General features: G+C 48.3%; 2 protein-coding genes across 2 annotated transcripts in view; both read right to left on the minus strand.

Moving 5' to 3' along the window:
* intu (inturned planar cell polarity protein) overlaps window positions 1–13,252 on the minus strand; it is a 19,530-nt gene extending 6,278 nt beyond the window's left edge. The window contains exons 1-6 of the mRNA XM_060035863.1: window positions 12,205–13,252; window positions 9,857–10,434; window positions 8,424–8,509; window positions 3,800–4,030; window positions 1,285–1,403; window positions 5–202 (exon numbers count right to left, since the gene is read on the minus strand). Coding sequence (XP_059891846.1) covers window positions 5–202; window positions 1,285–1,403; window positions 3,800–4,030; window positions 8,424–8,509; window positions 9,857–10,434; window positions 12,205–12,287 — 1,295 coding nt within the window. The 5' untranslated portion in view covers window positions 12,288–13,252. The remainder of the gene's footprint in view (window positions 1–4; window positions 203–1,284; window positions 1,404–3,799; window positions 4,031–8,423; window positions 8,510–9,856; window positions 10,435–12,204) is intronic.
* A 141-nt stretch (window positions 13,253–13,393) lies between these two features.
* On the minus strand, window positions 13,394–25,359 carry acadvl (acyl-CoA dehydrogenase very long chain). The gene is made up of 21 exons (XM_060077243.1): window positions 25,218–25,359; window positions 24,877–24,959; window positions 24,686–24,752; window positions 23,953–24,018; window positions 23,554–23,626; window positions 23,390–23,454; window positions 22,766–22,900; window positions 20,791–20,935; window positions 20,359–20,488; window positions 19,733–19,858; window positions 19,117–19,315; window positions 18,492–18,596; window positions 18,313–18,399; window positions 17,917–17,979; window positions 17,497–17,598; window positions 17,055–17,152; window positions 16,754–16,826; window positions 16,416–16,488; window positions 15,558–15,630; window positions 15,181–15,256; window positions 13,394–14,648 (listed from the first exon to the last, which is right to left on the minus strand). The coding sequence occupies exons 2-21, from the start codon at window positions 24,948–24,950 to the stop codon at window positions 14,511–14,513; spliced, it is 1,968 nt and encodes a 655-aa protein (XP_059933226.1). The 5' UTR covers window positions 24,951–24,959; window positions 25,218–25,359; the 3' UTR covers window positions 13,394–14,510.
* Window positions 25,360–25,597: the final 238 nt, after the last annotated feature.

Genomic DNA, 25,597 nt, shown 5'->3' on the forward strand with positions numbered 1-25,597 from the left:
GTGTTCAGGCATGATCATAGTGAGCGCGGGACGCACATGTCGAGCGAGGTGTGTGTGTGTTTGTGTGTGTGTGCGTGCGAGTGCATGTGCGTGTGTGTGTGTGTGTGTGTACCTCTCGGCAGGTATTCCCAGGACCAGCAGCCGGCTGCCTTCCTTCCAGTAGCCCACGTGCACCAGGTGCCTCCCCAGCAGCAGAGATGAACTGGAGGAGGAGGAGGAGGAGGAGGGGGGGAGGAAGAGCGAGGAGACAAACACACAGTGACCACGGGCCCTCTTCACAGAGCCATCAACACAGGCTCCACACAGATGTAGCCCCCCCCCCCCCCCCCCCCCCCCCATCCCCAACATTAACATCAGGCAGGCGTTTCATTTCTGTGTGTCAAAGCAGCAGCAACCACCAATGTGAGCCATCGTCACTAGTTTAGCCGCGACCCATATTGAGTGACACCTGTGTTTCTCCTCCGAGACCCCCCTGTTAAGGGGGTCCGGTGAGAAGCCCAGAGCTCACTGGGCCTTCGGTCCATTCCTGCTTTTGCAGGTAAGAATGACCTACTTACTGATACCTTGTCTCACTCTGACCCGTCTCCCTGGGTCCCATTACATATTGGACCCCCCCAGCCCAGAACGCACTCTGCGTCTCATAGACTTATATTCACATTTAGGATATTTAGCAGACGCTTTTATCCAAAGTCACTTACAATCAGTAAATTTGTCATCAGAAAGTGAAAAAATATATTGTTGTCGCTGCAGTAAGGATGGTCATAGAACCACGTGCAAAGTACTAACTATCACTAGGTTAACCCATGCACCGTGTACTATACAACAAAGATAGATAGGATAAGACGCTGCATATCTAAGTATTATAACTAAAGACAATAAATGCGTACATTAAGGGCCAGGTCGACAACAAGTAGGCGAAGTGTGACGGTGTGGCTTTGCAGAGTCTAGGTGAACTCTGAACAGCTGAGTCTTGAGTCTTTTGCAGAGTCAATATATTAACATATATTGATTTAGTATATGCTACACGTGAACCTTCTAGGATGGCGCAATTTGATTGGTTCGCTATCTCGGGATATTGGGCAATATCTCCTGATTGGGATCTCAAACTCGGGATATTGTTTTCATCGCAAAATGTCTGTATCGTCACGCTGCTAAAAACAAATAAATCCCGGCAAAAAGTGTTATCTTGTATATTTTTGGAGTGTTCTCGTGTAGTATACACTAAAACAATTATTTGCCTTTGGTGAATTATTGTTAAATAGGTAATAGGGATACGAGGGGTACCTGACGATGTGGCCCCCGGTGACGTTCTCCAGCATGTCACACAGCGTGAGGAAGACCCCCCGCACCCCCTTCAGCTGGCTGGAGGCGTCCGACACCGGGTACTGGTACAGGATCTCCTGCTGCACACACACACACACACACACACACACACACACACACACACACACAAAGAGAGTCAAGACACTTAACTTAATAAAAACAACGACACAAAAATGTTAGGATCTCCTGCCACACACACACACACACACACACACACACACACACACACACACACACACACACACACACACACACACACACACACACACACACACACACACACACACAATTTAAAACTAAGTGAATGACACTACCACAAAGAAAGTGTAAAGTAATTTTCCAATCCCACGTCACACAGTTGCACATTGAAACACAGCGGACGCCAAAGGCGCTGGGTTCATTGTTCACGGTATTAGCATTCCTCCCAGCATGCAGTGGGGCTTAAAAGGCTGCTGGCATGAGGGTAGGCAAGTGCCATTGAGTCAAAGTCTTTACCTTGCCTTGGCAACCTGAATAAAATACCACATAACAGCACGACCCTGAAGAGGAAGAGGTTCACCTTTGGGGTCACCAACATGTTTTAATCCCCTTCAAGGCCAGGCACATGAACACCAACGCTACTACCCCCTTTGACTCCTGCACCGTGGTGTTTGTGGTAAAAGTACCACAAACTACAGAAAGACGGTTTAAACTCCAGAATACCTCCGCCAAAGCTCTCCGGTTGCCTCAACCCTGCAATCACGGGGAGGACATTCAGAACAAATCAAAAGCCCTTTCGTGGCGTGCGGCCCCAGACTGTCATTTAGAGACTAATGCGGTTCCGGAGAAGCCAGACTCCATCCGTTGCTCCAGCCGGGGAGGGGAGAGCAAAGGAAGGCTTCCAGAAAACGTGGAAACTGCAGCCACAGAGTCACCGAGCGCAACCCTCAAACGAAAACAACCAACCCTGTACTTGAGTCGACGCACATACACATATGATCCCCAGTGAGAATGTGCACTGCTGGCTCCCTGCTGAGTGTGGACACACACACACACACACACACACACACACACACACACACACACACACACACACACACACACACACACACACACACACACACACACACACACACACACACACACACACACACACACACACACACACACTTGGGTGAGCACTTTACTACTAAACAGAGCAAGAGCCAAATAGAAAGAGAGAGCCAGAGAGAGCGAGAGAGAGCTGACCTCTTCAACTGAGTCCCACCCTTAGGGAAGGATAAATATATATTTACACACTGTACACGCCCACGTATAAGAGCCCCCGAAATACTTCAATCCCATACTTTTGGCCTCCAGGCTGAACAGTCCCATCCGTTCCTTCTTGTTTCCAGAAATTAAGTTAGCGTCTTTATAGACAATGTCCGTTACTACGTATGCTCATTCTGTGTGGTTTCGGTTAGGTTTGCCCGTGGGCAACCGTCCAGAACAGCAGTTATACAAACATGGATCAGACTCCTGTTTGTCTAACGGCCACACCGGACAGAAAACAGACGTGCAAAGAGAGACGGGGAGTTATTACCCCAAGGCTTGGGATTTCATAAACACAACTGAAATTGAGTTTTCTTTTCGGTCAATCAGCCACAGAAATGAAAGGAATGGACGCAGGACGACTTAGTCTGTCAGAGACTAATGTAACACATGTCTCTGCGATCATTTCAATAAAAGGTTGGTTTTAGAGGCCGGAGATTGGCGGCCATCCTCTATGCCTTGGGACGCTAGAAAGGCTACAGAGTCTGGGGTACGTTCCACAAGACTGGAGAGAACAAAAGTTCAGCGTTCCAAATGTGGCCACAAGAATGCATAAAACCGACACGCAAAGTGGATGTAAAAGTTTGGGTAGCAGTGTATCAACGAAGCATCAAGTGCGTTTCTTCCTTCAGGACACAAGGGTGGAGAGAAGTTTAAAAAGGACCAATGTAGTTTTGTCGCCAGTGATCTGCGGTGACATGAGGGCGTGTTGGCAGCTTTGTGTTTAAAACACGCAGGCCCCATGATGCTCCTCTCCCCCTTTGCCTTCTCTCTCACTGACAGCTCTCCCATGACAATTCTCGGTTTGTGGAATCGGAGGCACCAAACAACTTGTGTACGGCACGTGGTAAATGATAAATGGTAAATGGACTGCATTTATATGTCGCTTTACAATATTGACCCATTCATGCACACATTCTAACCCCGACGGCGGAGTCAACTTTGCAAGGCGACAGCCGGCTCGCCGGGAGCAGTCAGGGGTGAGCCGCCTTGCCCAGGGACACCTCGACACTCGGGGATCGAACCAGCGACCATGCGATCACCAGCCCAGCCTGCGCTACCTCCTGAGCCACTGCCGCCCGCACGTGCACACCGTGCACAGCGAACCCTGTTCCGGGGAACGGGGCGGAGGAAAGGCAGTGTGTGTGTGTGTGAACAGACTCCACCGGGGCGGGGGCCCACCCACCTCCTCCTGCAGGGTCTCTGAGTCCAGCTGGAGGGACAGGTACATGGCCACGTGGGGGACGTGGCCCAGGGCCATCTGGAGCTCCGCCGTGTCCTCCCCCCACAGCAGGCGCACCAGCTGGCTGACGGGGGGGGGCGCCTTGGCTCGGGGCTGGGGGGGGGCCACCGTCTCCTCCGCCGCCGCCGTCGGAGGCCCCTCGGCTGGGGCCGACGTCTCCAGGGTCAGCCTCACCTGGGGGGGGGGGGGGGGGGGCAGGGGAGGAAAAGTGTGGGGGGGAGATGGGGGACAGGTTTAGTTCCACCCATCTAACTACTCTTGCGCTCGATTCATTCCATCTCTTGGTTAAACACGTGCTCCTTCGTGCATGACCTCTGATTGGCTGATGCTGTGAAGCCTTACTTCCACTTTGAACCGTAAACACCTTCACCGCGTAAAGCAGCGACCCCGTGGCTTTGATTGATTTTGCGTGTGTTTGAGAACGCCTGCCGTCGCGGCGCGTGCGTTGTCCCCACCACATCTCCAGTGCCTGCACCTGGAGGCCACACACCCGACCCTGTCCTCCTCCGCCTTTTAGAAGCACAACATGAAGGTGGAGGACAGGTGCAGGCTGTCCTCCACCTTCAGGTCTCCACTTTTAAAACCCAAAACCTGGTGGCGCCCCGGGGTCGCAGCGACCCGGGTTCGACTCCTGGCCCTGGTCCTTTGCGCCACGTCCCCCCCCCCTCCATCCCCCATACCTTCCCATCTATCTCACTCTATAATGAAGCATAAAAGTGCAAACTAAATAAACATACTAAAAAATTGTAAAAAATTAACATGGTAGGGGAGGTGTGTCCTGTCCACTGCCTTCAGGCCTCCGCTTTTAAAACCCAAACCTGAAAGCTTTCCTTTAAAGACTCGGTTCGGGGGGGGGGTCTGATGCTCCTTTGAAAAACAGAAATGAGAGCGGAGAAGACAGAGAGCAACAAAAGGGAAAGCGAGGAGGGTGTAGCGCAGAAGGAGGGCGGAGAACAACAGAGGAGGTAGAAAAAAAGTCTGAAGAGAGCTGTGAACGTCGCGGCGGTGGTTGGAGGAGCGGAGAGGAACAGGCAGGACGGTGTCGGGCTCCGTGTCAGCGCCCACGGCCTCCGCTCCCCCGTCTCCTTAAAAACACGTCGGCTCTGGAGCGAATGGAGGCCCTTTGAGGTCCTGGCCCTGAGGAACACCCGGTCTGGGCGGGCTGCGAGTCTGTGGGTGAGTGCACCTGGCAGTGGAGCAGCGCAGCGTGTAAACGGCCAGCATGTGCAGAGGAGCCCATGAAGGCACGCTATTCCAGACAATGAGCGGAGCGCTACACCCAGTAAAATCTCTCTTCCTCCTCCTCCTCCTCCTCGTTTGGGATAGGAGACAGCAGTAATCCTGGGGTGTGTAAATCTCCCCTTTTAGCAGTTTAAGAGCGAGTGAGAGTAAGAGAGACTGGGCTGGTTAAAGATTTTATGACCGAATTACGACTTTCTGTGGGGGAAATTGCGTGAGTGTGTGTTCGTGCTTGAGCGTTTTCCTAAATCAGAGCCAAGCCCGGCTTCAAAAACGTCAGCAGGACAATAGGAAGCCAGTCTTCTGTCATTTTCTCACGGTCATTATCCATCATAACCCAGCCATGCCTGTGCACACCATCTCTCTCTCTATCGGTGTGTGTGTGTGTGTGTGTGTGTGTGTGTGTGTGTGTGTGTGTGTGTGTGTGTGTGTGTGTGTGTGTGTGTGTGTGTGTGTGTGTGTGTGTGTGTGTGTGTGTGTGTGTGTGTGTGTGTGTGCGCGATCTATTCAAGCCAACGTGTTTATAGCTGGGGACGCAAGGATGTGCACTGTCGACTTATATGTACACATTACACGTTCAAAATGAATACAATTTTAACAAAAACAAAACAGGTGCTCTATGCAGCAGCAGGGGCGGAGCTTCAGGCCTCTGCAGAGAGAGACTCCAGCACGTCTTCTACCACGTTGGCCACGCCCCCACACATGCCGCGGTTCATCGCCCGTAGTCCACTCGATCGCTGTCGTCGGACACCGTTATACATCACTCTCCAACTGTAATTTACAGGAGTCTCTGGACAAACCGTTCATTCGATTGACGTCACGCTTTGCGGGGGGCAACGGTCGGAACCCCAGAAATGCATCGTTGAGTGGGAAGTTGTTTGGATGAGCGGTTCGAGAAACAGTTGGATCAATCGGCATATTCTGAACAGGCACCGCAACGGGCGGCTGAGTTGCTGAGGACCCCAGAGGAACCAGTGCAGTTGTTTGAATGAGGCTGCTAGCAGCAATAAGGGAGGCAGAGCGAGCGGCACGTTCTGGAAAGGCCCTATTTGAACGGGCACTGCAATAGTACAAAACAACGCTCTGAAGGATTGTAGAAAGGGCACTTGCAATCCAAAAATGTACACACACACACACACACACACACACACACACACACACACACACACACACACACACACACACACACACACACACACACACACACACACACACACACACACCTCCAATAGCGATGAAGGAGCCGTCGACAACCAAATATAGATGGAAAGACATATCTTCAGAGTTAAAAAGAAAAGAGAGTAGAGATTTCTCTCTGTAATTTTGTAATCCAGAAATGGCTGCCAGACTTCACCGTGGGTTTGTCAGCGGCAGGGACCACAGCTCATGAGCCTCTGCCCCCAGGCGCCGAACCCCAGACCACCAGCCACTCTTTGCCGTACCACTCAACTCAAAGGATGGTTATTATTAGGAAGAAGGCGTGGTCGACCAGTGAAACACACACAACTGGAGCCGTCCTTCAAACTTCCAAAAAAACAGACTTAGGCCTCGTACTTGAGATGCTGATTTAGAGTGTGTGTGTGTGTGTGTGTGTGTGTGTGTGTGTGTGTGTGTGTGTGTGTGTGTGTGTGTGTGTGTGTGTGTGTGTGTGTGTGTGTGTGTGTGTGTGTGTGTGTGTGTGTGTGTGTGTGTGAGTTGCTGAGTGTTTTTGTGTGTGTGTGTGTGTGACTGAGCAACAGTGTGTGAGCGAGTGAGCAAGCCAGCCAGCGATTGTGCGTGTGTGCATGAGTGAGAGAATGGCTGAGTGAGTGAGTGACTCTTCATCTCAAGTACACAGATCCAAAATACTTTGCTTTGGAGCGTCACTACCAGACGTGACATTCAATCTCATGAGGCAGCAAAAAAATAAGCGAATCCTCTGAATGGAAGAAAACAGTGAAAAACTAAAACGCTGCCAAGCGAACTGCTGGTGATTCGTTCTTCTTCTTCTTATATAACGAGGATGTGGTGGCGAGACGCCGTGAGGGCTCTTACTAGAATTCCGCTCACTTGACGTCAGCTATATGGCACCCGTTTGCACACACACACACACACACACACACACACACACACACACACACACACACACACACACACACACACACACACACACACACACACACACACACACACACACACACACACACACACACAAAACTAAATTGGATAAAAATACAAGGTAAAACCAATGGAAATTAAACCCAGGCTCAATGCGGTGGACGATAATCCTGGTATAGGACACACACACACACCATACCACACGTGTACTGGTATGGATGTAATAGTGGGGATTGGACCATTAAAAACACAGTATAGCAGCACGTTCACACTCCAAAATCACTGCCTTCTCAGTTGCAACAGGACAGTATTCGAGAGTATATACACCTCCTCCAAAAAGTGAGAGAAGGCCAACTCCTCCGCTAGTCAATCCAGAAGGAAGACCCAGCAGTTGGATTCATCAGTTCGACAGTGCGAATTGACCCTGACCTCCAATTTCCATGGAGCGGAATTAAGTTCATATCCTGGATTCAAATGAGCAATCCATCTTCACATGTCATGTTCATCTTCCGCAAAACGTGATTCAAGCGACCAACGTCCTCATCACCATCGGTCTCACCTGACCACAGGGTCATCTCCAAATTCTTGACTTTATTTTGTTGTCCCAAATGAACATCAATTATGAGTCTGGATATTGCGGCGTCTCTAAATCAGAGAATCACTGGTTGGTGAGCTGATGTCTTTTTCCGATGCGTAGAGATGCTGATGCTGCTGCTTCACGGCCGCTTTCAGCAGACGATGCTAACCGACTTATCGTAATCATCTTAACCTCTGCAGCACCCAAGACAAATGCGCAAGAGATATGACGTAAAAGTGTACACTTAGAAAAACAAACTACTTCAAACTGGGGTGTTCATTCCATAGAATAATGTGGTAGTAAAGAATATATCAAGCGACCACTTCCTCACGTTTACAGCCAGTAAGCCCATTTAAAACATCAACTCCTTCTGCACCCAACTCCCACGTGTTCTCATGTCTTCAATTGCATGTATTCATTTGTAATACCGTATGTTTTAATGCTTAAAACGTAATGCACTGCATTAGTTAGTTGTGAAATGGTTTGTTTCCAGTTTCAGCACTAACTTTCTCCTGATCACAAACCCTTATCACATGACGGGTGTGTACACATGGATGTGTGGGCGGGCGACCGTGTATGTACACATGGATGTATAGGGGCGTGTACAAACGGATGTGCATGGGCGTGCATGGGCGGGGGCTGTAGCCAGCCTACCTGTGTGGGCCCGGGGATGCAGGAGAGGACTCTCTCGATGCTCTCCGTGGTCACCTCCACGTCGTCCACCGCCACGAGCGCGTCCCCTAGAAGCACCATCCATGAGTACCCTCTCATGGATCCTTCACACTATGGCTCACTTCGTTTTGAATCAACCGTGTTTCCGTCACGCCTCATGGTTTCCGTGCGTTCTTCACTTTGTTTAATCGTCCGAAATGAACACAAATTAGGGGAAAGAGTCTGGATATTGCGGCGTCTCTAATCAGAGCATCACTGGTTGGTGAGCTGATGTCTTTTTCTGATGCTGCGGCTTTCGCTGTCAGCCTCAGCAGATGATGCTGAACAATTTATCCAAATCATTTTAACGTCTGCACCGCCCAAGTCAAATGCACTATAGATATTGAACATAATAGACATAATCCTGTGCGATTTGCCCTGGAGCAATGTCCACTGGTCGAAATAATACAGGAGAACCATGAGACCAATTCAAAATGCACTTTAAACCAAAACAAAGTGGGCTGAGCCACAATTGCACGAGCTGAGCTTTAAGGATAGTTGCCTTTAATGATCCACACCATCTTGACCCAGTGGAACGTAATACTAGGCCAGCATAGAACCCATCTGATCAGAGGCTGAATTAAAGGCCCCCGATATTTTACCACCAGGTGTGATGTGGTGTTTGGCCATTAACAAGCGATTTAATATGTACCGTAGAGCTACCTTACGCTTGGGCATGTCCTCCCAGATGTATGATGGATAAAACAACATACACATTGGTACAATCCACTGGGCGGGCTGGTGGGTAGGAATCACATTTGATATTTTTTTTTAAACGTTGAAGCCATTGAGATTCTGTTGACCACCAGTCAGACCTTTTTGCCGAATAAACATTTCCCATGCACATCTCAAACACAGGCTTATTGGCTGGTTTTAACTGGTGGGGGGATAAGTATAGACAGATCCATCCATCCATGCGGTCTAGTCTGTATTCCCCCAAATAAGGGCTTCATCTGGAATGGACTCCAGTGACTGCCATCTCTGCCTCCCTACCGTCTCTGCAACAATGCTAACTGCTGTAATTGTCTGCACATGTTAAAATAGGTACTAGTTTGCGGACACACACACACACACACACACACACACACACACACACACACACACACACACACACACACACACACACACACACACACACACACACACACACACACACACACACACACACACACACACACACACACACACCCCTATCTGCTGGCAACAACTGCCCAAGTCATTAGCCAGGATAAAAAAGCACTTGAGTGCAGGGCTGCTTGCTGTGAATGCTTTGAGGCCTTTTGCTCGTCGTTAAATACATTACCTGTGCACTACACTATGAAAGCACCCAATCCTGTCATCAGTGAACACGAGGAAGTACTTTCTCCAAACCTTACCTATTAATATCTGGCCTCCTCTGATGGCGGGGCTGTTGGGAACCAGCCCATGTACGGTCAGCGTTTCCCCTTCCCCTGCCGCCGCGGGGTTACCCGGGCTTCTGCCGGAGCAGGGGCGATGCACCAGCCCCAGCAGGGAGGCCAGCAGGCCTCCTCCCCCATCGGGGAGGGGGGCGAGGTGCTTTGGGTTGACGTAAACGCACACCTCCTTCACCTGCCGCACAGCCCCCCCCTGTCTCTGAGCCGCAGCCTGGGTCTTCAAGATGGAGGCCGGGAGGGAGCCGCCGTCTTTGGCCTCGTTTTCCCGCCCTCTGCGCTTCGAGGATCGTTTCCTCCGCAGGAGCCTGGCCAGCTTCTTCAGCTTAGGCTCCGCCTTCGTCGGCGAATCAGAGCGCTGCTTCTGGTCCGCCTCCGTGATGACCTCCGCCTCCTTGTCGCTGAAACGCACGTGATTGGTGGACAGGCCGCAGTTGCCGTGGGTGCGGGCCAGCGCGACCTCCTCCTCCCCCTCGCTGAGCTCCAGGTAGAAGAGCTCGCCGTTCTTCTGGACGTTGTCCAGCCATTCCGGCTCCAGGTCGCTGGGGGGGAACGGAGGGACGTGATTGGACGGTGTCATGGGATATGAGGAAGTGTTTCACTGAAGAGTTTGTGTATATTCTACAACGGCAAATATGAATCATTACAAATAAACCAAGAACATGGAAAAACCCAACCGCTTGGGGGACATAAACCCTTGTTTTGTATGATTTAATACAAATTAAAACACATAAAACTAGAACATAAAAATAGTTTTTTCTTCTTTTGATCGTCCTAAAATACATTTTTGCCAATCTTGTGGCCAGCCACTTGGAAACCACATCTATGAATTCACTGAGAATGGAAACACACTATTATTGAAAAGGGTTAACTCCTCAAATGGAAAACACATGCCAACTCCATTAAACGCACAAGGAGAAAGTGGAAAGAGTGGTTATTCTGCTTAGCTTTTAACTGCAATCGGGGTGAAAACTAAGTTCATAAAAGGCATAAAAATGAGGAAGACACAGTCAGCAATACACAAATCCAAATACAATACATATACGATAGGAGGTGAGATGAGTGCAGAGCTGGGCACTCTTTTAAACATAAAATAAAAAGACACACCTACTCCACGCTAAGTTATCATAAAAGTTAAAAACTTTCCGATTATTTGTTTTCATGGTCAAAGCACCTCATTACCTTAAATGCACAGTGGCCTAGGCTAGTTACATTTGAACTTATATTGTATTTATCCATGTCTTTAATACAGATGTTTCCATATTTTCAAAGGAAATTGCGTCCATATTCACTATGCTTGTATTGGTAAAAAGCATTGTATTTTGGCAACCGTATTTGGCAATTCCATATTCACAGTAAAAATGTAAGATTACTGTTTGCATACATCATACATGGACTACCAAATTGCAGCCACATTCTCTGTGGCCGGGGGCTCTCTGTCTGTACATAGAGCAAAAGACAGGAACATACATTACTTTTTTTCATTGCGTTCTTGGGAACGTTTCATTTTGGCAAACGCAGACGTAAAGAGAAGGGTATCGTAAGTAGAGGAGTATAGACACAGTGGTGGAGTGAATCAGGTCACTTACACGGAGTAGTCAGAGTTGTAACTCGATGATGTAGACTCCCCTTCGATCTCATTGATTAGCTCGAGTCGCCCTCCCTGCTGCGTTTCGCTTTCGTGCCTAAACGCCATGATGGCGCGCTACAGTGCCGCAAATCAATAGCGCCGCACATCGATACAGGGCCAAGTTGATCACTTGGGAAGTTTACGAAGATGGGCAATATTTTAGCGCCATGTTTTCACATACGGGTAATATATGTGTCCAGGCCACGTGACGCACACATGCGCAACGTGATAGGCCAGTCCTGGCGTTGCCCCTGACAACATGGATGCTTAGGTATCCACGCACTCCGAGCGCGTTCTAGCGCGAGCCCGTCAGTAACTCCGTGCGTGCACGTGCAATGCACTGGCAGGCTGGTTTATCGGGCCACCCGCACGGTTTCATCGCCCTTAATAATGTAGAGGGAGGGCAGCACGACTGGCTATCAGCAAGGAGACGTCAACAAAGCACAATGCATTGGTCTTAATTGTATCAACAATTATGGAAGTCTCATTGTTTTAAACGTCTTCATCTACTTGTGGGGTAGAAAATGACGAGTTTGTAAGGCATCGTTTAGGTGTTCCAATCTCCACATCTTTAATTCCCCTGGCCTCTGGTATTCAATACCAAACAGAAACAATATATGTTTTTGGTCAACCATATGAAGATGACTCGTATCGACGAGTGACATAACATGCATGTACCTACCTGTATAGGAGAACACTGCGGATAGAGTCGAAGTCCTCTAAATTCTTCGAGAAAGGTCCACTTTCGATAGCAATGTTGAACATTATTTAAGACTTCATGACTTCGTTAGATTCAACCTACATTTCTGCGAAATAATTCCAATCAATAAAAATCCAATAGGAGACCCGAATGTCTTGACTTGAGACATGGGATAATATTATTCACAACACGGATTAAGTCCTGGCTGGGAAATTCCAATTCCCCACGTCGATTTCTGCCACATAGTCCATGTAGTAGTTACCCTAGAGGAGGACTGATAGAGAGAGACAGAGTGCTTGGTAGACTTTCTTCGGTGCACTTCTCCAGACCAATGCTTCCATTCTGACTGTAAGGCTGTTTGGTTGTTGGCAGGTGGGCGAACCCTAGCAGCCCGCCTACTTTAGTAGTAGGCTGGATATTCCTGCTTCCCAGTGCTTTCAACACTGTCGCTGTCGCTGTATAACACAGACATAATTTAACTATCGTATGGCATTGATAATAATAAATATATTTGGTGCAGCTATTTTTCCGGACTTTGTATTTAGATAGTTGGTTGTAAACAGAGCTGATTTTAAATGAACTTTCCCACTTTCCAACATCCACGAATTAGAAGTAGGCTACCACATCTCTTCATTGTGGATTGGGTGACCTACACTTTTGTTTATTTTCTAAATCATACTAATTAGAAGAAATCATATACCATTGCTCTCATCATTCTACTGCTTTCCTGGTATAGGCCTCTTCCTCCCTTAATGTACGAATGTAAATCTGTACAAATACATGAGGAACCATCGGTACATAGGAAAATCTGTAGGCCTACTATGTAAATAACTCATGAGCAGCCTCTAGGGGCTCGAATCGAAGCTACAGCTATATCATATTCAGACGACGTTAACTGTCGTCTGAGACTGATATCAAGATACTAGGGTCGATTAATAACATTAAAAATGCAATGTCGTCCACTCTAACATTAAAATATGCTATTTGAATTATTCTAAAGCGTGTACTTGCAATGTGGTAATTCGCCTATACCTTACCTGTGCTTTAGGCAAGCTGGAATCTACTGTTTTGATAAATGTAATATTATTTACATTATCTAGCAACACATACTTTCCAGGTGTTATGTTCTTCCAAAACATAATATAATAATATGAGGGATCAAGACAAAGAGTCTACCAAGATGCTAATTTTATTAACACAAAGTCTGAGTAATAACATTATTTCACCTGAACAAGCCATTCCCTTTGTTCTGAGATGTGATCCACGAGGTGTATAGAATTACCAATCAGTCCACATAACAAGGAAGTAAAACAGCTTCACCTCTAAACCATTACAATTATCACCCTGATGTTATTAAGTGAGGCGCTAATTAGCAAAAACTGTTATCCAAAAGGACTTGCATTGAATGTGTTGATACAGTAACATTGAGGATAAAGTGGGGGGAAAAGGCCACTAGCTGGAACAGGCCTAAAGTTAGAAACCCCAAACCGAAGGAATCAAACCGAGTACCTTTGCCTGGGAGTCGGCCTGACCCCCTGCTACAACCATATTCTATTTGATCAATTTGTTTTATTAGACTGTTTCAGTTCAAAATATGGAGAGCACGGCTTTTGAGAAACAGCCCATAAATAAAGGATTGCATACTTTTGCCTGGATAAGTTAAACACTGTCACTGGTGGTTTTAATTGGTTTATGACATGATTATTATTGTTATTTGGATGCACAGTAGTAAGACCTAGCTTCCCCACACAAAAAGGCATACGGTATATACAGCTACTGAAACGGGAAGACAAAATAAAGCACCCCTAACTGCGTCAAACACATTCTTTGTCTCAGAGACCACTCCAACGAAAAGGCTGTTCAGTAATATCTGTACATCTGGGTACAGACCAAGAGGTCAAGCACTGGTGTAGCGAGGAGGGTTTCAGAGACATATTTACACTTTCTCCGTCCTGAACAACAAACGGTCTACGCTACATTCCCCGTCTCCTTCGGACATTCAGCACTGTGCAATGGTCGAGAAGTTGGGTCCACCATGATTTAAAGTGGTTCAGTCCAACCCCAGACAGGCTGGGCTGCAGTTTACCTCCCTCAACCGACCCCTGCTTGTTTGTGTGTCTCTCCTTTCATGTTATGTTTTAATTGTACAAAACAAAAGAATAAAATAAAATTTGATCCGCCATCCGATTGGTTCTTGGAGCCAAATAATCAGCGGGAAGAAACAAAACCAAAAAATGGGACCAAGAATGGCGCTGTGGTGGTGGTGGCATGATGTTAGGGGGCGGGGCTTAGAAGCCCAGCGGGTGAGGGGAGACCACGCCCCCGTTCTCCACCACGGCGGCGGAGATGGCCCGCAGGTTCTTGAAGAGCTGCTTGGATTGGCTGGAGCTCAGGAGGCGGAGGTCCTGCGTGATGCGGTCGTGAGCCTAGGGGGGAGGCGGGACCAGGGGGAGAGAGAGAGAGGGGGGGGTGGGGGGGGTGAGAGAGGTAGGAGAACACATGGAAGCCTTCAAGCTTGTGAACGGCCATGGCTTAATGTGTTGGTGACGGACAGAAAGTGAGTTATGCTTTATTTAGAGCGGCTATACAAAGAACTTAATGGGAAGAGTGCGCAATCAGAATAAATCAACATACACATGGTTGAAAAACAATGGTGGTTCGTTACGACATATCAAGAAAACTAAACTTTTATAAACTACAATGAGATTATAGAGGAATCTTGCTTTGAAATGACTATTGACGGATGCACAAAACTACATTGTAAAAAAATAAATAAAAGACTTCCTTTACCAAAGACGAGGCATGTATTAATGTACTTTTTTGTATATTACTTGAATGTAACTCGCGTTGGATAAAAGCGTCTGCAAAATGCCCTAAATGTAGCAATGACAATTGAATGTAGTGTGAGATTGGGATGAAATGTTGTGTTGCCGTGGTAACAGTGGAGAGAGATCTTACCTCCACACACCAGGTCTCACACAGCATCTTCTCATGCTGGGCTGAGGGGAGCCCCTGACTCAGAGAACGGGACGCCCTAAGAGCACACATATGCATTAGCATACAACAACCATTATATATATATATATATATATATATATATATATATATATAAATATGAGAGAGAGAGAGAGAGAGAGAGAGAGAGAGAGAGAGAGAGACAGAGACAGAGACAGAGACAGAGACAGAGACAGAGACAGAGACAGAGAGAGAGAGAGAGAGAGAGAGACAGAGACAGAGACAGAGACAGAGACAGAGACAGAGAGAGAGAGAGAGAGAGAGGATATAAGTGGGCTACATATGAAGAGGGTCATCCTGGAGGTGTTGTGTTAGCCTACCTTGACAGGACGACCCCCATGGCGTACAGGTCAATGGCGGCGTCCGCCACGCGCGTCAACACAAACTGCTCGTCTGCAAACCAAACACACACACACTGTTGGACCAACATCTAGACAACCATTGTGCAACTGAAAATAACGACCCTAAACCTATGGTAATATCCACAATTATAATTTTCTTTCTCAATCTGCCAACAATACTGACTCACTCGGCCGCATGGCCGCAGACACACACAAACAATTCTCACTCAAACACATCTGTTCATACACTCATCCAAACACACACAAAAACCCTCACTTGAACACGGACAAAAACCTAGACTGCGTAGCCCCGCCCATTCTGCCGGCGATTTGAGTTCGCTCGGCAGAAGGGTCTGGAGAAGAGCAATACATGTCTTTCTGCTTCCGATACGTTTTTGCGGGAGCCAATCACCAAGCTGGCTTCTCCCCCTGGCGCGCTACTGGCTGGTTTAACACAATGACGACAGGGAAGCGACAGCAAGAAGCCAATTGTGTGCAGAGTCATATGAACAAGGCCCATAGATCACGCCTCTTGTGCTATAGAAAATAACAGCAGCTTCCCCAGACCAACGTGCAATCTATGATTGAGCTTGGTCTGGCAATAGCAAGGGTAACAAAAACCCTCACTGGAACACACTATCATCCAAACACACACAAACCCTCACTGGAACACACTATCATCCAAACACACACAAACCCTCACTGGAACACACTATCATCCAAACACACACAAAAACTCATTCAAACACACCTATTCATACACTCACCCAAATACACACACAAACCCTCACTGGAACACACTGTCACCCAAACACACACACCCACACACAGACTCACCGATGATCTTCTTTCCGTGTTTGATCAGCATTTCCTCCACAACGACACCAAACTGTTCGATGGCCTTGACCATCTGGAGAGCACACAAAGAAGAAGATGTAGCAAACACCAACCGGCCACGGGTTCGATTCCAAGGGGGTGCAATGACCCCTCTGTTCATTTTGTGATGACATGCATATTAAATAATGATTAACAGTTCTCCACTATGATTCAGACGTAGCAAATAAACACATGTCCACCCTGGGACCAGGAAACACACTGTAAACAACAAGCTTTGGGTCGGCTGCATTGCTCTGACTCAGGTGTGTAAAGGAACTCAATGAGCAGAACACACTCACCAGGTCCCCGCTCTGAGAGAGTTCAGGGTGCACCGTCCCCTGCATGCTCACACCACTGCTCAGACCCGCCTTCCTGTGAGGGGGGGGAGATTGAGAGAGAGAGAGAGAGCGAGTGAGATGCATTAGGAGGAGACAAGGACCCAGGTGGTGCACATCATGATACACCTGTGTGTGTGTGTGTGTGTGTGTGTGTGTGTGTGTGTGTGTGTGTGTGTGTGTGTGTGTGTGTGTGTGTGTGTGTGTGTGTGTGTGTGTGTGTGTGTGTGTGTGTGTGTGTGTGTGTGTGTGTGTGTGTGCCGACCTCTTGGCTCTCTTGGTGAGTTCCTCGGCCAGCATGCCAGCGTTGCCCAGGGGGCTCTTGAGGGCCCTCTGCAGGCCCTTGAGCTGGTTCCCAGCGCTCTGAGGGGGGACCACACAAACACACATTGATCATGCAAAAAATAAAGGATTGATACAGAAAAAATTAACAAGAAAGGTATAGACCTGCAGCATTCTGTTCTAAAACAAAAGGACGAAGCCAATCCCCACGAACAGGATGTGTTTATTAATACTGGTTCAACTGGGTCGATCGAGATAAAACTACCAAAAGAATGCTACGCCGTCTTTTCCAGTTAAAAAGCAGTGCTAGCAGCAACACGACCGACCAAAACATGCACTGACCGATGAACATGCAAGCTAAACATTTCTCAGGAGGCGTGAGTCGTATCCACGACAACAGCGCAACGTTTGATCCCGCCGGTCACCTGGAAGCCGTTGAGCGCAACGAACAGTCGGAGGATGTCGTTGGTTCCCTCAAAGATCCGGAAGATTCTCAGGTCCCGCATCACCCTCTCCACACCAGAGTCCTGTAGGGAGACAGCCCCACCGTGAGAGGACGTCTTCACTACGGCATCGGAACCGTCACATCTATACAAATGGACACTGCCCTCAACCTAATGTGTCCCACAGCCTTTCGTGGTTCATGGTATCCATCCACATGATGGTTCACTCAAACAGAGAATACATCCAAATCTCGCTGGAAAACAACCCCACCACTAAAAGCAATTTCCTGATTTTATGCGCAAGTGTGTGTGTGGTGAAACCACAGATTGAGGCATGCCACTGGTAATCTCTACGTAAGTGTTCAGAAATGCTGCTTGGTACACAGGAAATCAAAGGCTCACCTTCATGAAGCCCATGCCGCCCATGATCTGAATGCACTCGTCAGTCACAGTCCACGCCGCTTCCTGTAACACACACACACACAAGGTTTGGTTTAACGACTCTGTAGTAGGGCTGTGCAATTAACCAATCTTGATCGCTATTTTGATATTTGGGTGAAACGATCTCCAAACAATCTTTATTTTTTTTATATATTTGTTTTATTCAGCTGGATACATTTTATACATTATTTTTCTAATTGGACATTTCAATGTTCTCAGTTACAAAGTCTTTTTTTGGTGAGAAATTATGAACAAATGCATCATGTTTTCAAACTCAAAAGAAATAGAAAGTAAACCGTCAGTGGGTTCCCATGCCGACCACCAATTACCCAGTGACCGCCCCCCTTGGGTACTTACAGACGCAAAGATCTTGCTGATGGCCGCCTCGATCTGGAACTCTGAGGCTCCGCTGTCCATGTTGCCGCTGATCATGTAGGCCATGGACTGTGAAGACACATCACAGACGCATGTTAACAACACGTGGTCCTACACGTTCTCCTGGCTCCTCGTACATGATGGAAAGCGTCTGGGCCCACCTCCGTGACGTAGTGTAGCATGGTCATGCGGGCCAGCTTCTCCTGGATGGCGCCGTACGTGTGGATCTTGCTGCCGAACTGGGTTCTGTTGGCAGCCCAGTCCACCTAGACAACACACACACACACACAGTTATGAATAGGGCTGCGTAAAAAAATCAATTTCTTTTAAATTTTGCAATATATATTCATAGGGCATGAGAACGATTTTATTCAATTTTTTTGGCAACCATTATTATTATTTTTGCACTTTAATAAACAATGCCTTAATGAAATTTGCAGTGACGGAATGTTGTAGTTCAAGTACACTTTCACTTGCAATTCCTTTCTAATTTCAAAATTGCCCTTTTGAGACTTGAGACACTGTTTTGTTAACAGCTCAAGTTTAAACTTTCCAATTTACAAGTTTGCACTTTAAACCTGTTGTTTAAGATGAAAATAAAAAATAAAAAGTACATTTGTATTTTGTAATACAGTTGAGGCACTTCGTACCCATGCGGCGCGCACACGCACACACACACACACACACACACACACACACACACACACACACACACACACACACACACACACACACACACACACACACACACACACACGCGCGTGCGTTTCCCCGTCCCGTACTCACGGCCTGAGCGAGCGATGCCCTCATGGTGCCCGAGAGCGCGGCGGCCATGCCGAAGCGTCCGTTGTTCAGGATGTTCATGGCCACCTTGAAGCCGCCGCCCACCTCGCCCAGCACGCAGTCGGCCGGCACGCGCACGTTCTCAAAGTACACCTCGGCCGTGTTGGACGCCTTGATGCCCATCTTCTTCTCCGGGGGGCCGCTGAGGGGGGGGGGGGGGGGAGAGGAGAGGATGGCGCTGGGTGTTACTACTCCTGCTATGGGAACACTGATGCTGATTGGTGGATAAAGGAAGGATTTAATGCAGAGGCTAGTAGGGAGAGAGGTCAGGGGTCACCTTTAAGGCTTCAGTGAACAGTGGTCGTACGTCTTTACATGGACATAAAAATGGAAGTTAAATGAAAAAAAGAAAAACATTTAAAATAATAAAAACAAAAAAAGAAAGTTCAATGGATTATTTAATTTTTTTTCCAAAATAAAAGTTCAATGGCGTCTTCGTTTGAACGGAACAGTCGTAGTCACCAAGCTGCTGCTGGTAACGTCCAATAGAAGCAGAAACAGGGCAGGCCGCCCTTGTCTTTAGCCTGATATCACTACCCTCAAATCCGTCCCCACTCACTGTGTGACTCCTCCGAAGCTCCTCTCCACTACGAACGCTGTGATCTTGTCCTTCATCTCCCCCGTCTTGGGGTCTTTCATGGGCGTCTTGGCGAACACGGTGAAGATCTCCGCCAGGCCCCCGTTGCTGCAGACAGAGATTCAGAAGAGCTCTGTCAGAACTCATGTGCAATATACTGCCCTCTTGTGGCTAGAAGGGGGATTTCACCTGGGTCTCACCGGTTCCCCTTTGGTACACGTTTTTGTTTGTGGGTTTGGGAATGTTTGGGTTGGTCTAAGTGGTTCAGAGAGAGAGTGCATAGAGTGCCCATGTTGGTCTCAGCTAATATTCAGTGCGTTTCCCCATGTGTCTAAATGTCTATGGGCAGCCTAACACTTCGGTGGTCCAGTGTGTGCATGAATGTGTGTGTGTGTGTCTGTTTGTGTATGTACGTGCATACGTGTGTGTGTATGCGTACGTGCCTTTGTGTGCGCACCTGCGTGCACCTACGTGTGTGTAAGTACTTGTGTACGTGTGTGTGTGTGTGTGTGTGTGTGTGTGTGTGTGTGTGTGTGTGTGTGTGTGTGTGTGTGTGTGTGTGTGTGTGTGTGTGTGTGTGTGTGTGTGTGTGTGTGCATCCTCCTCACCTGATCCAGATCTTGCCTCCATTCATGGTGAAGTACTCCCCGCACTCGGACTGCACCGCCATGGTCTTAATGGAGGCCGCGTCCGAGCCACTGGCCGGCTCCGTCAGGCAGAACGCAGCCAGGTTCTCCCCTGCAACACACACACACACACACACACACACACACACACACACACAGTTGACCAACACTTTCGTCTGCTTTCACTGCCTCTCAATCGATACTAGATTGAATATAATCACCTCATCAGAAGGACAAACAATTACACGTTTGAATTTTGTTTTACAGCCAGGATCCGAAACGTATTTACATTTACCATCATTTATGAAACCAACAGATATTGTATTTACTCTCTGTATCCTTTCGCAAACCTGGCTGTAAACGACATTACCCCTAGTGGGACGATAAAGGTCCCACTGAAGGGAGGGGTCGTACCGGTTGCCAGCTTGGGCAGGTACTTCTCCTTCTGGGCCGGGTTGCCGAAGAGCAGGATGCCCTTGAAGCCGATGGACTGGTGGGCGCCCAGCGTGATGCCCACCCCCAGGTCGTGACTGCCCACGATCTCCACCAGCCTGGCGTACTGCAAGGGAGGGGGGGGGGGCAAAGGCTTAGTGATGGCTACACGTTGACGCAACGCAATGTCCACGCGGTCCTGAACCCCTTTGGGCTCTGCGTCCGGTCTACGTCTGCCGACCAATCACAGCCCTTGCTGCTGCGTCACCTGGACGCAAAGTTAACATTTTGGGAGACCCACGTCAGGCCCGGAAGGAGGTGGATGGAGCTAGAACCATACACAAACAGCCTTAAGGTTGTGTGTGTGTGTGTGTGTGTGTGTGTGTGTGTGTGTGTGTGTGTGTGTGTGTGTGTGTGTGTGTGTGTGTGTGTGTGTGTGTGTGTGTGTGTGTGTGTGTGTGTGATTCTGAACTGCTATGCTGCATAGCACTCCCTCACCCTTTCAATCCATTGTTCATAAAAACACAAAGAAAGACATTAAAGAAATCTGATTAAAAGCCCATTTAAAAACTGTGTTTGCGTCCACGCATTTAAAATCGGATTTGTAATTTCTAATCTATTCGGGCCCTCGTCACCAGGTTGTAAATGAATGGCTGGTGAGTTCATGCCTTTACTGTGTGGGTGTGTGCAGCTACGCCTACATCACCTGGGATCATGGTCTACGTCACACAGGAGTGGGTGTTCTGTCTCAGGGGTTTAAAGTCTTCATTGCCCTTGTGACTCTGTGCAAGCCAAACCCCGTAGTGTTGCCAATGCACGTTTCCCATGTACTTTGTAAAGCCTAATAATAGTCATGCGACGAAATGGCAGGAATCTAATTGGCCCAGGACCACACCTGTAGACCAAGGCCAAATAGTTTGAACACCCAGTATCTCTGTGTTTGCACATGTTGCGGTCCTGGTAACTCAAACTGTAGCGTGGACATTCATACAGACACCAGCAGTTTACCATGGTTTACTTAACTAAACAGGGTTAGTTACAAAACGCAGTTACACACACACACACACACACACACACACACACACACTGTGGCAACCCGGCCCCGACACAGCGGCCCTGGAAGCCCAGGGGGGCGGGTGATACAGGGGGTGTACCGCCCTTTTCCCCCAGAGGGCGCCGGGGGCCGCATTGGCGCGACCCCACTCAACGCAAAGGGGGAACACCTGCGACGGAGGGGGGCGATCAGACGCAGGCGAGCGGGATGCAAAGGGAAGCGGCGACTGTCGTAACGAGAGAACGCGCGGGTCCAGCATCGGAGCGCGGACCGGACCGAGATTCGCTCCCCGGACGGACCACCGCACCAGAGACCCGTCCCCGAGGAGGGACGGACCACCGCACCAGAGACCCGTCCCCGAGGAGGGACGGACCACCGCACCAGAGACCCGTCCCCGAGGAGGGACGGACCACCGCACCAGAGACCCGTCCGCGAGGAGGGACGGACCACCGCACCAGAGACCCGTCCCCGAGGAGGGACGGACCACCGCACCAGAGACCCGTCCCCGAGGAGGGACGGACCACCGCACCAGAGACCCGTCCCCGAGGAGGGACGGACCACCGCACCAGAGACCCGTCCCCGAGGAGGGACGGACCACCGCACCAGAGACCCGCCCCCGAGGAGGGACGGATCACGACCGGGACAAGAAGTGTGTGTGAGGGAGAAAGAGAGGACCGGAACGTCCACAGAGGCTCACGGAGTCCAGACTTTGATTTATAGTTCTGCCGGGACGGGAGATTCCCTCTGTTGTATCATTTATATTGAATAAAATGCGCTGTTGCTGGCTGTTTTCGCAACAGAGACGTGTACAGATTGGGGGGGAGGAGCACGACGGAACCGGGTTACCACAACACACACACACGCACACACGCACACACGCACACACACAGGTAGGGCCCCAACCTGCGTGTTGCAGAGGCCCAGGCCCCCGAGCTCTGCGGGCACCTGGAGGCCGAAGGCCCCCATCTCCTTGAGGCCCTGCATGGTGTGGTCCTCCACCTTCTCCAGGGAGTCGTTCTTGGCCGGGTCGTTCACCTCCTGGAGAGACACCAGGGAGAGACAGGCACCAGGAGACAGAGAGACAAGGGTGAGTGGAGGACAAGGAGAGACACAAGTGACAAGGAGAGATGAGCAGAGAGAGAGACAAGTGAGTGAGTGACAAGGAGAGAGAGACCAGGATAGAAACAAGTGAGTGAGTGACAAAAGAGACGAGCAGCGTGAGAGACAAGGAGAGAGACAAGTGAGTGAGTGACAAGGAGAGAGAGACCAGGATAGAAACAAGTGAGTGAGTGACAAGGAAAGACGAGCAGAGATAGACAAGGAGAGAGAGACAAGTGAGTGAGGACAAGGAGAGAGACAAGGAGAGAGAGACAAGTGAGTGAGAGACAAGGAGAGAGAGAGACAAGTGAGTGAGAGACAAGGAGAGAGAGACAAGTGAGTGAGTGACAAGGAGAGAGAGACAAGTGAGTGAATGACAAGGAAAGACGAGCAGAGTGAGAGAAGAGGAGAGAGACCCGTGAGACTTACCTCAAAGAATTTAGCGACCGGCCCGACGAGCTCTCTCAGGAACTGATCCTGCTCTTCGTTCAGCACTGGGATGGAGAGAGCAGACATCACACAGACATTGAAATAATACAGCCATGTCCAACGTCTGTTGTACAATAGACAGACAGACACACGTCCAGCCTTACCTGAGGGGAAGGGGAACACCTGAGCGGTGGTGATCTGCCCTTTGAAGATGTTGGCAGCAAACGACTTGGATTCCTGTGGAGGATTGTGGGAAATGGAGTTCAGCTGGCGCCATCACAATGAGATTATAACCCACTTGAACTATGTTACTTTTCCCCCCTCTACACCGTTACGTTACATTCCATTCATTGGTCGGATGGGATTTCTTTTGGGTGGATGCATTTCATAGTTTAGACACAGGTTAAGACATCTGTTGATCCATTTGCTCCGTCAAGTAAATATGTAATTTGAACAATAGAGTTGTTTCAGTACCTCTAGTACATTAATTAAAGGATAACAAATGTCAGTGTCCCCCCCCCCTCAGATTGAGTGATCAGGATTACAATACTGAGGTAACGTACAACAGGGGCCATCTTCTTCTCCACCTTGGCACCAGCTGTGCCGACCTCAGACTTATCCAACACCGCCTGGCAAGAGACACAGGGGGCGAGAGAGACAGAGAGAGGGAGAGGGAGAAGGAGAGAGACCGAAAGGGGAAGAGAGACAGACAGACAGAGAGACACAGACACACAGACAGAGAGACACAGAAAGCCAGACAGAAAGAGAGAGAGAAAAACAGAGGGTTAGACAGAAAAGCAAGATACAAAACCACACCCACACAGATTGAGGATCAAGTAATATTTATTTTATATTTTTCGCCATCGAAGGTTAGGTAAACAATACTACTAATAGAGAAGGCTGCCAAATATAAAGATATTTGCATAATAGAAGTAAGCTTGTTGGTTACATCCAATGAGCCCAATCTCACCACGTAACAACATGCTCAAGTATTTTAGCACAATGTAATAACACTAAATTCCATAAAGTTTAGCTATTATACATGTATAGTGAAAATATAACGTTGCATATCAGTTATTTTCCTCAGACGGTGTATTATATAACCCAAGGTGAACCTTTATGAAACCTGTCACGTGACCACTGAACTTTCCCCTACTTTGAGATATGCCGGACGGGGGGTGTTAAGGACGAGCAGGACACCCTTCTTATGAGTGTTTTGGTCTGTACCAAAATAGAACTGAATACACTAAAGTCATAAGGGTCTTTAAACGAACAACAACATTTTAGCAAACCAACCTCTGCCGATTGGCTTGCGTAACGCGCATTCTTGACAGCAAGCACCACGCCAGCTCGACTGGGTGTCCTGGTCGGAAGCAGAATTTACAGATGTTTATAATTTATTCGCCGAAGAAGTTCAAGTTGAAGTTGAACAAAAGAACACCGGTATTGCCATGTAAATACAACCATTTCGTTGGAGGTGAACTTACCCGGACAATACAGGCGGGATGTGGCGAATGGTGCCACAGAGGACGGAGGACTGGCTCACTTTACGAAGCAGCATGTTTATACACTGTAAACACGGGGACACGACGTTGACACTAGGCTAAAACCAACCTTAACGTTAAATATAATCAACTTATGTACCAAATACAAATGATTAAGTCAAATCAATACGGTTTAACTGATAGAGAATAGCAATCGTAAAGGCTCACATCGATTTCTTGTGTAATGGGGCCAAAACGTCTTTAAACCTTACAATTTCCTAGACAGATTACATTATTCCGAAGAATTCAACTTAAATGTACTTTAAAATGTATATGATACGTACCCTGTAAGGACAATCAGAGGTTCTGCAGAGAATAACCTAGTAACCCTGTTCTTGCCTTCGACAGAAACTGATATGAGGGGCGCCGCTTCCTCTGACGTAGACACTCCACGGGGGCGCCTCGACCAATATGAAACTGTGGTCCGAAATTAATTATTTATGGACAATAAATAATACCATTAATAATATCACGTGCTTACTATAGTATAACACTATATGCGGACACTATAGTGACATTTAAAGAAATGTGGGGATTCTTTTATTTTATTTTTCTTAAACCCAACACGTCCCTTTCGGTTTCCCGCCAGGAGATGGCGCTTAACTACAGGCAATACCATGATTACCAATGTTTTAGGTCCGTTCCTTTGTCATCACACAAAACA

Source organism: Gadus macrocephalus, chromosome 17, assembly GCF_031168955.1.
Source record: "Gadus macrocephalus chromosome 17, ASM3116895v1".
NCBI classification, from domain to species: domain Eukaryota; kingdom Metazoa; phylum Chordata; class Actinopteri; order Gadiformes; family Gadidae; genus Gadus; species Gadus macrocephalus.

Coding starts and splice junctions, on each gene's coding strand:
- acadvl (XM_060077243.1), bottom strand. CDS start 24,950: ATGCTGCTTCGTAAAGTGAGCCAGTCCTCCGTCCTCTGTGGCACCATT. Junction 24,753..24,876: donor ATCCCGCCTGTATTGTCCGG/GTAAGTTCACCT, acceptor GCTTCCGACCAG/GACACCCAGTCGAGCTGGCG. Junction 14,649..15,180: donor GTGAGACCTGGTGTGTGGAG/GTAAGATCTCTC, acceptor CCTCCCCCCTAG/GCTCACGACCGCATCACGCA.